Here is a 14,653-nt window from a genome sequence, read left to right as displayed (position 1 = left end):
TCTGTAAAAACAACTATCAAGGAAGAAAAAACTGGAGAGGCTTAAGAGAAATTCAATAAAGCTCAAAAAGCATTTTTGGTTATAAAAATACAAACGGATAGGAGGATAAGAGGTCCTCTCAAAAAAAATTAGAAAACAAAAGAGAACCGAAGAACAATAATAATAAAGTGAAGATAGATGTTTAACATAAAGGGGAAGATGGTACTGATGCATACTGGCCATAAACCAGGAAAATTGCTGATAAAATAGAACAAGTCACCAATGCGGAAAATGCCAGAGGCCAAGATAAAGCCATCAAATTGATTATTGCTCCTGTTCCCTAGATATAAGTAAAGGAACAGATAATATCAGAGGGAAGATAAAGTCATCAAATTGTAAAAGATTAATGTGTAATGTAAGAATTAAGACCTGACAAGTGTTGCGTAATATCAACTGAAGATCATATCCTATAACATGGGATAGTTGTTGACAATCTACTGCAAGCCTGCTTGTCAAGTCACCAACTCTTTCTTTATCAAAATAGGATATGTCCTACATCACAGATGACAAGTACAGGGTAACTGGAAAAAAAAATAGAAAAACAAAACAAATAAATAACCCAAAAAATTCCAAAGTGTCCTGTTAACCCTCTATCTTTTTACTTTGTAAAATGCATACCTGAAAAAGAATCGCTGTATATAAATTTTCTCGCAGACGCTTCACCTGAAAATTGATGTAGGAACATTGGATGGTGACGTGCACTGAATCTTAGAAAACATCAACAGTACTTTAAAAAAAAAAACACATAATATTGGAGTGAGAAAAATAGCAATAATAAGAAGAGGGTAATTCAAAGTAGTTATACACACAGAATAAATGATTCAATCAATATAGAAAACAGAAATTGTACAATGAAATAGTGAATATAGAAATTGAAAAGCTTTATTAAAGAAGGAAGGGAAAATTCTCAGGTCGGACATCTTAGTGGGAAGAAGATAGAAATGGCTAATAAAAAGTTGTTAATTATGTTAACAAGCAGTTTAACCATTCATAATTAAACATTTTTGTCTCAGTACAACATTCATCATGCCTTTCTGGCTTGAAATTTCTCCAGAAAAGAATGCATGAGTGAACCCAAAATATCATAACATCATTTTTTGTTGATAGAAAATGAAATTTAATATAATAGAAATGAAAAAGGATATGAAGCCCTTTAACAGAAACCACGTGAGATGAAAAGAAATGGAAAAACTCACCTAAGAAATAAAAAAGAATCCCAATTGATAAGGTTAAACTGAAGAGCAGACCACAACCACCAAAATAAACAAACTCTCCCTACCTCCGAAACTTCTGCAGATAAGGGAAGATCCGAAAATAAAATTAAGTTCAAAATAACTATCCCTTGATCTCCAAAACTGACCCCAACTTTTAAAAGTTAATGAAAACCTATTCAGCCTTCTATTTCCTTTAGGTCCTCCATAATTGTTGAGGTGGCTAAACTTTGAAATTCCTTATCCACCTTCTTCATGCCACATCATTACCCAACCAGTGTAACCATGCAAAAAATAATGTAATGAATATGTTAGGCCCATATTTCATGCTTATACTACAAGGAGGCAACAAGGTACTGAAGTGATGGATAATGAACTAAAAGAGGAGTTGGTTATGGTCCAAAGAAGGAATGGTGAGAAGAATGATGAGATTGTTGAGCCACAAGAAAAAGGAAGGAGGAAATCCTAAAAGAATGAGTGATAAACCATCAATTGTGCCTTTTTATCTTATGTATTTTAGGGTGGAGTTTCTTATGTTATGACAATCAACGCTTGATTTTTCACACAATTCATGAGTTCTTATGCAGAATTGAAATCTAGGAAGAAGAGACAAAGACATAAAGATCTTCAAGTAGATTTTGAGCAAGGAAAGCTAATTTTGTGCCAAAATTGAGGCATGCACAATCTGAAGCGCCTATGCATGAAAAAACATGCCCAAGAGTATACACAAGCACGCCCATGCTAGGATAAGCACAGGTCAGCATCAAATTATGCAGGATCAAATGCACAGCATCTCTTCGTTATGCACAGCTGGATGTCAATTCTTGTGCACAACTGCAAGCCCATATAAGATTCTTGTCTATGACTGTGCAAGCTTGGATGTCTGGCTGTACTTGTTAACTAACACAATTTTGATGAGTAGTCATACAGATTTACAAGGGTTATAGATAGTCCTCTTTGGTAAGGAGAATCATCTTTTAGCCATTCTTCCCCACTTTTCCCTCTTATGAAGAGACACAAGAGTCAACGAGGGCACTCCAAAGCAATTGCAGATCTTCCCTAGAGTCCTAACGTGGATCTCCCATGTTTGCTTCATCTCTGTCTCTATCCTTGTTGAAGGGGTTTTCTTTTATCTTGGTCTACATTTTCTGATTATAGATTTCTTTGGGACAATAGACTCTAGTTTATGATTTTTATTTTATCATTATCATTATGTCAGATGCATCAATAGACTTCAAAAACACAGTTCCAGCTGGACTATTTACCAAAAAATTAAGTATAGTTCTCCTTCTTTTGTCGGTCCATCCATCGGTCATTATGGTTTTTTCCATGTAGCTTTGTACTCTTCTATGATGCTATTGGTCTCCTCAACTTTTTGCTTTAAATATTTTACCCGAATCTCATGGTAAGATGGTGGCTTAAATCCAATACCATGTCGAGCAATCCCCTCACACATCTTTCTAAATTCTTCACTCTTCACAACATTGAAAAAAATTGCATTATTGTAAAAAAATGAAACAATTTCTAAACATGCATCCTCTCTCAAACCTTGCTTAAAAATTGAATTAATTGTAGATTGGGTGGTCACTCCCCTTTTCTTGAAAAGAGTTGCTGGACTCTCAACATCACCTTGTATTTTTCTTTTGCCCACATTTTCAATTTCACCCACATCACCTTATTTCCCATTCCTTCAAGCTCTTGCTGTGTTTATTTTTTTTATAAATTTTTCTTGCAATTTAACAACAATGTCCCACATTTGTTTTCGATCATCAGGGACAGCAATGCAAGCTCCAACATTTTACTTTGTTCCTGCCAAATGATGTTTGAAACGATACACTCCTCCAGTATATTCATTCTCACAATACTTGCATTTGATTCGTCTAGCATCTCCAAAAATAGAAATGCCATGGTTCCACGCTATATCATTTCTTGTTCCATGTTTGATTTTGATCTTGAACTTCCACTTCCACCAACAATACCACTCCTTGCAGCTCCAACTCCACTTAATTGAATTCCCTTTCCTTTTCTACAACCACCAACTTCCTTCCTAATATTATTCGCCATGCAACAATGAAAGAACAAACAGAGGGGATGTAAAAAACTGAAACCCACGCAAATCCACCCACACAAATAGAACCAGCCACACCCACAGAGAATTGGGAAACAGAACAGCAACCAAAATAGTGAACCAGCAAACACCAATCAACACAAAACCAATAAGAAGAGCAAATCAGAACAGCAACTAGTGACTAACGCAAAACCAATAGCAAACCAGAACAGCAAGTACCAACCAGCAACAAACACCAAGAAATGATGAGAGAATGGGTCGGGGTTGGGGTCGTAGGGGTAGGGTCGCAGTCGCATGAGAGAGAGGATGAGAGAATGGGAAAAATTTGGGGGAAAAAATAACCCTAAATCTATTTTTAAAAACCGGGTTAGAAAAACCTGACCCGGACGCCCAACCCAAAATTTCAAGCCCAGAATCTGGTCTAGAGACCTGCGCCCAGGATCGGATCGAATCTCCGATCCTACGATGCTACCCGAAAAGATCGGGATCTCGTCCGATTTTCTGCAATTGCGATCCCCATTGCGATCAAGATCGTGAGGAAGGTTTGGGATCGTAAAATCATGCGATCCTGCGATTTTAATCGCGATTTTAACAACATTGACTACAGCTATAGCAGCTCCTATATTGTGATCTTGAATTGCACCTTTCCAGCAAGGTAGTCACCTATTCTCTAATATCTATCTTACTATTTTGCATTTGTTTCCTTTTCGGTTGTCTACTTGTAACCAGGGTTAATTCCTGAATTTTGCTTTAGTTCAATAACAAGAGCAATACCTAGCAATGGTATCAGAGCTCCCGATCCTGGGAGCATCTGATGGTATCGACCAGAATGGAGAACTATTTAGAAAGTGTTGAACGCAGGTTAGAAGGAATGCAAGCTTCCATTCAGGAAGAGTTCCACCGACAGATGGAAGAGATGATGTGGACAATGACAGAGCGGGTTGACACTGCAGTAAGGGATGCTAGGAGGGAGAGGGAAGGTGAAAACAACAGAGACGGAAAACATTGGGGAGAGACTTTGCGACGGGAGGAACGGGTGAAACGGGTTGAGGTGCCATACTTCGGCAGAGACAATCCGCATGGATGGGTCTAAAAAGTGGAATGCTATTTCGCGATAAATAGAATCCCTAAGGCGGAGAAGGTGCACAGCAGTGGTGTGTTTGGAAGGAAGGGTATTGAATTGGTACCAATGGTGGGAACCTTGGATGCTGGCGGTTACTTGGCTGATATTCCAGCAAGCGCTTCTTGGTAGATTTCAGATGTCATCTTCAAAGAATCCATATGAAGTTTTGATGGGTTTGAAACAAAAGGGCTCAATTGAGTATCAGGGGCAGTTCGAACTCCTCTCAGCTCCACTGCGTTTTGCGGATGAGAAATTCATGATAGGAGCTTTCTAAAATGGATTAAAAGATGAAATCAAAGCAAAAGTGAGGATGATAAGTTCCAGCGAGTTGCATACCGTAATGGAGATGGCGCAAAAGATAGAGGAGAAGAATCGGCTTTTGGGTCACTTGTACGGACCATTGGGTAGAGGAGATGGGTCGAGTGCCAACAAACCCAATTGGCCCGAAGGGGTTTTGGGGCCCAAGAAGGGATAAGGACAGAACCTCTTATTCCTTTGGACAGGGAACAACCAGCAGTTGGGAGTCAGGTTGAAACCCAAGGCACCAAAGGAAGCAACTGTGAAGGCAGTGCCGCAAGCTCCAATCGGAGAGGGCTGGGCTTTAAGAAATTGATATAGGAGGAGGAAAATGAGAAGAGACGACAGGGATTGTGTTTTAGCTACAATGAGAAGTTTACCCTAGGCCAAATTTGCCGGAACAAGCAACTCCACATGATTTTGCTCAGAGAGGAGGAGGAAAAGAACCAACAGAAGAGTGCAAAAGAAATGAAACTTCAGCTGAATGTTAGTAGCATTGCCGGAATGACCTCAAAGAACTCGTTGAAGCTATGGGGTATTATAGTAGAGAAAAAGGTCATTGTAATGGTGAATTCAGGGGCATCCCACAACTTTCTATCTCTGAGTTTGGTAGAAGAGTTGAAAATCCCAGTAGAGGCAATGAAGGGATATTTTGGGGAAGTGGGACGAGGTCAAAGGATAGGAAGTTAGGGGGTCTGTAGAGGGGTTGAACTGGAACTAACAAATTTGAAGGTGGTTTAGGATTTTTTTCTTGTTCGATTTGGTAGGTGTGAATGTGATCCTTGGTTATGAATGACTCAAAAGTTTGGGCAAGTTTAGTGCAGACCTTAGACAGCACCTAATTGAGGTGTAGAAAGGTGGGCAAATCATAGAGATTAGGGGTGATGTAGCCTTATTCTGTAGAGTGGCATCATTAAAGACTATAAGAAAGGAGTTGAGAAGTGAGGCAGAAGCTTATTATGTGGAGTTGGGAATGATGAATATAGTCTGCGTGTAGGCATTAACTCAGATTACAGAAGGATTCCCAGAAGAACTGAAGAAACTTTTAAAGGAGTTTGGGGACATATTCAAGGAAAATACTTCCCTGCCACAGAAAAGGGATTGTGACCATGCTATTGTTCTAAAAGGAGCACAAATTCCTAATATCCGTCCTCATCAACATTCACATAGACACAAGGAGGAGATTGAAAAGTTTGTTAAAGATATGTTAGCTGCAAGGCTGATCAGACCCAGCACCAACCCATACTTTAGTCCCCTTATTTTAGTAACGAAAAAAGATGGAATTTGGCTTTTTGTGTGGACTATCGAGCTCTTAACAGCATTACCATTCCAAATAAATTTCCTATTCCAGTAATTGAGGAATTATTGGATGAGCTTAGGAGGGGCGACTGTCTTCTCTAAACTAGATCTTAAATCTTAATATCACCAAATACGCATGAAGGAGGAAGATATTCATAAAACCGTCTTTCGAACACATGAATGGCACTACGAATATTTGGTGATGCTGTTTGGGTTCACAAGTGCCCCTTCAACATTCCAAGCTCTCATGAACCAAATTTTTAGACATTATCTACATAAATTCGTGTTGGTATTTTTTGACGATATCTTAGTATACAGTCCTGATTGCTTTTCACATATTGACCATTTGCGTGTAGTTTTCCTACAGCTGCGTAGTCATGAGCTGTGGGTCAATAGTAAGAAGTGTAGCTTTGGAGAAAAATAGTTGGAGTACCTTGGGCATATCATTTCAGCAGTGGGAATTTCAGCATATCCAACAAAGGTTGCAGCAATGAAGAATTGGCCTATTCCTAAAGATATTAAAGGTTTAAGAGAATTCTTGGGTTTGGCAGGTTATTATCGCCATTTTGTATGCAATTACAGGGTCATTGCTAAATTGCTTACGCAACTCTTGAAAAAGAACAGTTTCAAGTGGTCAAAGGAAGCACAAATAGCTTTTTAACAACTGAAATTGGCAATGGAGGGTTTGCCAACATTGGCTATGCCGCATTTTGAGCTGCCTTTTGTGATAGAGACTGATGCCTCTGGATATGGTATTGGGGCAGTCCTAATGCAGCAAGGTAGACCATTGCCTTTTATCAACCAAGCCCTATTAGACTAAAATAAGGTGAAGTCAGTGTATGATCGAGAGCTCATGGCAATAGTGTTTGCTGTGCAAAAATGGCGCCAATATTTGTTGGGTCAGCATTTTATTATCAGAATAGATCACCGGAGTTTGAAATTTCTTTTGGAACAAAGGGTCTTGGTGGGTGGGAGAGCAGTTAAAGTGGGTGACTAAGTTGTTGGGTTTTGACTTTGAAATCCAATACAAGCCCAATTTAGAAAATAAACCAGCCGATGCTTTATCTAGAGTAATGCACTGCAATGCCATATCTATGGTCACCAACTCAGATTTGGTGGAATTGGCTGAGGAAATTTTGGGGGATGAGCAATTACGTATGATTATGCAGCAAACTGTAATCAATCTGCGTTCCCACCTGCATTACTCAGTTTCTAAGGGCTGCCTCTGGTTCAAACAGCAGCTAGTGCTACATAGGACTTCTACTAGAACTCCACTCTTGTTAGCTGAATTTCATGCATTATCCTAGGGTGGTCATTCAGGGATTACTAGGACATACAAAAGGTTGGCCATGGCATTTTATTGGAATGGTATGAAGCAAGACGTGGAAAATTTTGTGATTACTTGTTAGATTTGTTAACAAAACAAATCTAAAACACTTAAACCTGCTGGATTACTCCAACCATTACCTATTCCAAACCACATGTAGGAAGAGATCTCCATGGACTTTATTGGTGAATTACCCAGGAGTAAGGGGGCTGACACCATCATGGGACCATCCAGAATGGCAACAAGCTATGCTAGACGAGATGTGTGCATTATAGAAAAGTGGAACTTGAGACCTCATTCCTCTACCACCAGGGAAGTTAGTTGTTGTTTGTCGATGGGTGTATACGGTAAAGGTTGGTCCAGATGACAAGGTTGACCGGCTTAAGGCCTGTCTCTTCACCAAAGCCTATACTCAAATCTTCGGGTTGGATTATGGCGACACTTTCTCTCTCGTGGGCAAATTGCCTTCTGTTCGACTATTCCTGTCCATTGCTGCCATACATCATTGGCCTCTCTATCAGTTGGATATCAAGAATATTTTCTTACATGGTGATCGGCTCGAGGAAGTCTACATAGAACAACCTTCTTGCTTTGTTGCTTAGGAGGAGTCTTCTGGTCTTGTATGTCGACTGCAAAAATCTTTATATGGCCTCAAGCAATCACCCAGAGCATGGTTCAACAGATTTAGCACTATGATTCAATACTTTGGCATGACTCGGAGTGAGACTGACCATTCTGTCTAATATCGTCACTCACCTACCAGTTGCATCTACCTGGTTGTTTATGTTGATGACATTGTCATCACGGGTAGTCATCATATCGGCATCGCACGAGTGAAGCAGCATCTCTTTAAACATTTTAAGACAAAAGATCTTGAAAAACTTAAATATTTCTTAGGAATAGAAGTAGCACAGTCCAAAAATGGGATCATCATATTCCAAAGGAAGTAGCCAATGGATATTCTGGAAGAAACAGAAATGTTAAATTCCAAGACAGTCGATACTCCCATGGATCCCAAAGTCAAGCTCCTGCCAAATCAAGGGAAGCCTCTTCTAGATCCTAAAAAGTACAGACGATTAGTAGGGAAGTTGAACTACCTCACTGTTACCCGTCCAAATATCTCATTTGCAATGAGTGTAGTAAGTCAATTCCTCAACTCTCCATATAAGGAACATTGGGACGCAGTGACTCACATTATTCGATACATCAAAGGAGCTTCAGAAAAGGGTCTTTTGTATGAGGACAAAGGACACTCGAGTTGTGGGATATTTTGATGTAGATTGGGCAGGATCTCCCATAAATAGAAGGTCCACCTCTGGATTCTGTATATTTGTCGAACATAACCTTGTCTCTTGGAAAAGTAAGAAGCAATATCTTGTAGCCAGGTCAAGTGCGGAGGTAGAGTATCAAGCTATAGCTATTGCGAGTTAGGAGCTAATATGGCTCAAACAGTTGCTTCAAGAATCAAAGTTTGGAGAGGTTACACATGTCACTTCTATGTGATAACCAGGCCGCCATGCATATGCCTCAAATCCAGTATTCCATGAGAGGACAAAGTACATCGAAATTGATTGCCACTTTGTTAAAGAGAAAATCATGTCTTGGAAAATATCTACTAGTTTTGTCAATTCCCATGAGATATATTTACTAAGTCACTAAGGATCCTCGGATTAACTACATATGCAACAAGCTTGGTGCATATGACTTGTCTGCTCTAGCTTGAGAGGGTGTGTTAAAATCTATTAAAATCTAGTAAATATAATAACTATATATTTTATAATTATGTACTCTTTCTTGTAAAATTGAATAGCTCAGCTATGCCTAAGACACACGGATTCATTCTAATGTCTCTCAATATTTCCTCTTTCAACAAATATATTTACATATATTTAACAGTAGGATCAATCACAACCCTGAGTTTTCAATTACATATTCTTTGTCCAAAGGAGGAAAGAGGACATGAGGAATTCTAATAGGAAACATAAGATATCTACATAACCCCTGCATAATTATGTTTACTCACTGTGAACAATCAATTGAATAATTGATCCAATGAAAAAGGAAACATCAAGAGGAAGGATGAAATTGGTAAGGAAAGCAAAAAAGATGAAAAGGCCATGAAAGGTACCTAAGGAAAAGAAAGAACTCATATTGGAGCGGAAAAAGGAAACTTTGGAGTTAATAGGCAAGATAAGGAATCTAGATTTCTATTACCACACCAACAGTAAAGGCTTAAAAGAATTGTCATTTGAGCACTTGACCAACAAGCAATAATATCATACAAACCCACTAATGAGAAGAACCAGAAATTCCCAAAGCGGCATATATCTTTTCAGATACTTCTTTATCAAACAAGCTCTATCTACTGTCAAACATCAGCCTGAGAATCGTCCTAGATGAGCACCACTGACTGTATCATCCAGCACCAAATTCACAATGATTCATAGCAATAGCACAGGCAGGGTGAACAAATCAAGAAAAAAGTCCTAGCATATGAAAATTCAGCCATCTGTAAAGTGAATTGAAGTAGGGTTGAGATAAAGAAACACTCACCAAGGTTACATTCAAAATTCCAAAACAGCCACTTCTCAGACCACTGAAATTCAGATGAGAGAACAAAATAATCACCCACTCAATCTTAATATTAAAACTTATGACAAATAGTTCATATCAAGATGAGGCAATAAATGGAGTCAAAGCATTCCGTATTTGGACAGTGGCAGAATTAACACGTCCCACAATGCATTGAGGCACTCCACACAAGGTTTTATCTTCCAAAATTTAGGTCCTGTGTTTTGCGAGTTCAGAGACCTGAAGTCTCCTACTTTTACATTAAGAAGTGGCCACAATAGACAAGCTCCTTGATAATTTCAGGGAGTATTAAGTTGGTCCTACTGTACCTTCGACAACCTTTTACTAATTATAAAGGTTCGGGAAAAGTGACTAAAAAAATAGGTTAGACAGAAATTAAAATCTATAAGAATCACCTGCAAATGGCTGAAGTTAAACACAGAAGAACCAAAAACAGTGCATTCCTAGAGAATGCCACGGTCTCACCACTTTGCGCTGAAAATATCGATGCTGCCAATATACTCGGCATGGTGATTTCTGAAAGCTGCAGCAGCAGAATAAATATTGAGGATTAACACAGATTGGGAGAAAACAATAGAAAAATGATGAAGCTACAGTGCTTCACATATATCAAGTTGCACCAATCAGTTTATGATGATCAGTACCTTTACCACCATTAACAAAATAAAAGTTTGTAACCATAACTCCAGTGCCACTAACTCTTGCTGGACAAAGGGGTCATATTACATTATTACACAATACACACATTGGATTTTACAAAAAATCCATTGAAACACAACCCAAGGAATATATATAATTTCACTAACCAGACTATATGAGAGAAGAAAGAAACACAATTAAATATAAAATTTGGTTCCTGAAAGATGTTAATTGTGTTGCTTTAGTTCCAAAGTTAACTAAAAAAGTTCCACGTACCTAAGTTGCAAATTGCTAAAAAGTTCAGACACCTATTTATTTTAAATTTGAGTACAATTAACTTTAAATATTTGAATGTAAATGCGATGCAGGGTTAAATAAAAATGGATACCCTTCATCGTTTGAGAACTAGTTTATATAAAACTAACACAACATAAGTAACATCTTACAAACGAAGCATATATAAAAAGAAAGCAAAGCTTCTCCGTTTTCGCTGTCACAGTTCACACTCACAGCAGCGACAACGAGGGACCCAACTGCCACAAACGCAACCAATCGCTGGTCGGAAACCAACTCCCATGTTCGCCGGAGAGCGACCATCGCCGTCAGCGGTCCCGCGCCGTGTTCCTGGTGCTCCGGCAAGGTCCACCAGCTACCGCCCGGTAAAATGGAGGTCACGAACCCGACCCGTTTTGCGAGAACGTTTGGGAACCGGCAACCAGAGTCCCCGTTTTCAGACGTGGAGAATTGGCAACGGATTTTCGCGGTGCTGACCCGGAAGGTTTTGGAGCGACCCGATCCAGTGAAGGAGAAGAGAAAGTGGGTTTGGGGTTTGTTGTAGTTGCAGGTGAAGAAGGTGTTCCATTTTGGCATGTTGGATGGGTCGAGCCTGGTGTGAGGAAAACGAAGGATGTTTGGGTTACCGGACATGATCAGTGCTTTCTGTTATGTTCACAAACTACGCCATTTGCATTCTTCATTTTCTTTTTTCAGCACACCCGTTAGTTCGTGACATCCTAAGCATCAATTCAATTAATCCACGACATTTTTAAATAAACTGGTTAAAAAATGTTTGACATTTTAATTTAATTAATTACTTTTTTGTTGGTGTTAATTTTTGCTGACAGAGTCGTCATAACATGTTTCATGTCATCTTATTTGTTCTTTATCGATTAGAACTATATCTTAGGTTATATTACTAGTGTCAACCTTTTCATCCAAATTTTAATAGTATTTTTAAATTTAAAATAAGTAATAAATCATAATTAGTGTAATGTTAAAAAATTTGTTCAATGATTGTGAAGTTTTGTTGACTTTCTTGTAACCCCAAAAATTCTCACTTTATTTTTTTTAGAATTTAAGTTATTTAGTCTATGTTCTTTCATTTAATGTATGATGTTAGATTAAATTCTGTCCAAAAATATTTAAAAGATAAATCTATTATTCTTTTCTGAATTCGAATGAGATATCTTTTTTTTTTTCCCTCTTTTGTAACTTTATCTATATACATACATGTACATAACATGCAATGCATCTTAGATTTTGTTCTCTCTCTTTGAACTTATCAATTTCAGTTTCCACTTGCAAAATATAAGAAAGGAAGACAATTTATCACTTTTCTGTTTTCATTCAAGTTCACATCATTTAAAGAAAAGTAACTCTCAGTTTTCCTGTTCCAACTTGTGAAAGCTGAGACAGTAATTACTCTCAACTCTCTTACTCACTCTCAATGTAATAGATTGAAAAGGAAACTTGAAAATATTATTGTCCTAAATGAATACAATCAGAGACCTTAAGCCTTGTTTTATACAATTGTCTTTAACTATATTTTTCTTTAAAAACTCACCGTCATTTACTGAATGACTGAATTAATCAGTTTCTTTGACTAAGTCAGCCTTATAGCTGACAATTACAATAATACTCCTTATATTCAACTATTACAATTTTTCCCCTACAAAATATGGATTTGACTCCAAGTCCATCAATTAGCATGCTAATTAAAATTAGGAAACTGAGTTATCATGTCTTGTAAGTCTCTCTATACTGCATCTTTAGGGTTTGTCTCTTGCCATTGTACCAAAACTTCAGTAATGGCCTTATTGTTTCTGTTCTTCATTCTTCTATCTAGAACAGCAAGAGGTTGAGATTGAAATGCTCCATCTTCATCTGTGTAAGGTAGTTCCATGGATATCACATTATCACCATAGTGCTTTTTCAATAGGGAGACATGAAATACATTGTGAATTCTAGCTGATGGTGGCAAATCTAATTTGTATGCAACATTGCCAATTCTTTCAATAATTTTGAAGGGACTATAAAATCTTGCTGCCAGCTTGTGAAAATGAGTATTAGACAGTGTTTTGCCTATATGGTTGTAATTTGAGATACACCATATCATCACAGTTGTATTCTTTGTCTGTTCTGTTCAAATCCACATACAACCTCAGTCTTTCCTGTGCTTTTCTGATATTCTATTGCAAAAGCTTCATGATCTCCTTTTTTGATTTCACTATATGGTTAACTACTTCCACCAGAGAATCGCCATGTAATATCACAAAAGGAGTCGGAGGTGGATACCCATATAAAGCTTCAAAAGGAGTCATTGGTATAACTGTGTGAAATTTAGTGTTGTACCATAATTCAGCCAATGGCAAGTAAGAGGACCATTTCCTAAGAAGATTTCCTGTCATACACCGCAAATAGGCTCCAACTGATTTGTTTAATTCTTCTATCTGTCCATCTGTCTGAGGATGGAAAGCAGTAGACCTGAGTAACTTCACTCCCTAAGCCTTCATCAATTCAGTCCAGAATTTGCGCATAAAGATAGAGTCCCTATCCAATGGTTAGATTTAGGGAGTGTCACAACCGGGCGATCGCAACGGTACGACGGATGACAAACTCGTTCCAAAATATCAGAGGAGTCGCCACCAAAGTTTATTTTTAAGAAAAACCTTGGAAAAACTTAAATATAATACGATCTTTGAAACCAAAAAATAAGTTCGGGAGTCATTTACGTGTAGGGAAGGTATTAGCACCCTACAACGTCCGTTTAAAAAACGGTTACCTAAAATTAATTGTACAAAATTATTCTAATTTTGAAAAATATTTATTTAACCCCTAAACATTAATTATTTTATTTTAGAAGAAGAAATATTATTTATTGAAATATTATTCGGATTATTTTAAAAAATATTTTGACTTGACGGGTATGGTTCCTGCTCCTACGTATCCCCGGATGCAATGGGGAACTCAAAGCCACGTAGTTCTATCTAAAAATTATGAAATTAGTTGATTATAATTAAGTTTAGTAAAAAAAAAATTTATTTTAGAATTAAAATCATTTTTCGTAAAAATTATAATGTTTAGGATACAAGATAATGCAGTTATACATGTACCCTACGAGAAAACAATACAGAAAGTGAAGGAAGATCACACAACTATACTGCCAATCATTAAGAAATATTTTATTCGTAAATGGAGTATTTGAATTTTAATTTTGATTATGATTAATATTGAAAGAAATTTAAGATAACGTAAGCTATACATAAACTTTTTATAATTTATTAGACTATCGAAGGCAATGTAAATTACACATCGATATTATAAAAATTTATAAAATGAATAAATTATAGTAATTTAATTTATCAAAATTTGAAACATGACTTAAGAAAATAAAAAAATAATTTTATTTGAATTGATTAAAGAAGATACTCATTTAATAAAAAACATTAAAAATTTTATTTGATAGATTTATATTATATAAAACCTAAGGTAACGTTGGTACACATAGATTTTGACAATTTATAACGCATAAAGGTAGAGTCGCTACACATTAGCATTATAAATTATTTCTTAATAAAATAATTTAGATTTAAATTAGTTGATTGATTTGTAAATTAGTATTTGGAAGAGAAATACATCTTGCATTATTATTAAAGTGATTAACTAATTAATTAATGACAATATGTGATAAGTTAATATTGCATAAAGTCTTGGTAACGTAGGTACACATAGACTTTATCAATTTATAATACATGACGATAGAGAAGCTATACGTTAGT

The 14,653-nt window shown here is 37.1% G+C and overlaps 1 protein-coding gene across 1 annotated transcript in view; it reads right to left on the bottom strand.

Moving 5' to 3' along the window:
• LOC113857420 (ABC transporter B family member 26, chloroplastic-like) overlaps nucleotides 1-11,616 on the bottom strand; it is a 46,493-nt gene extending 34,877 nt beyond the window's left edge. Inside the window, exons 1-6 of the mRNA XM_027489280.1 lie at nucleotides 11,106-11,616; nucleotides 10,352-10,479; nucleotides 9,918-9,960; nucleotides 658-702; nucleotides 409-531; nucleotides 216-319 (exon numbers count right to left, since the gene is read on the bottom strand). Coding sequence (XP_027345081.1) covers nucleotides 216-319; nucleotides 409-531; nucleotides 658-702; nucleotides 9,918-9,960; nucleotides 10,352-10,479; nucleotides 11,106-11,522 — 860 coding nt within the window. The 5' untranslated portion in view covers nucleotides 11,523-11,616. The remainder of the gene's footprint in view (nucleotides 1-215; nucleotides 320-408; nucleotides 532-657; nucleotides 703-9,917; nucleotides 9,961-10,351; nucleotides 10,480-11,105) is intronic.
• Between the last annotated feature and the right edge of the window lie 3,037 nt (nucleotides 11,617-14,653).

The sequence above is a fragment of the Abrus precatorius genome, unplaced genomic scaffold (assembly GCF_003935025.1).
Source record: "Abrus precatorius isolate BTA unplaced genomic scaffold, Abrus_2018 Scaffold2, whole genome shotgun sequence".
Classification (NCBI taxonomy): Eukaryota; Viridiplantae; Streptophyta; class Magnoliopsida; order Fabales; family Fabaceae; genus Abrus; species Abrus precatorius.
The sequence above is the reverse complement of the archived record's forward strand: the minus strand, read 5'-3'. Positions and strand labels throughout refer to the sequence as shown.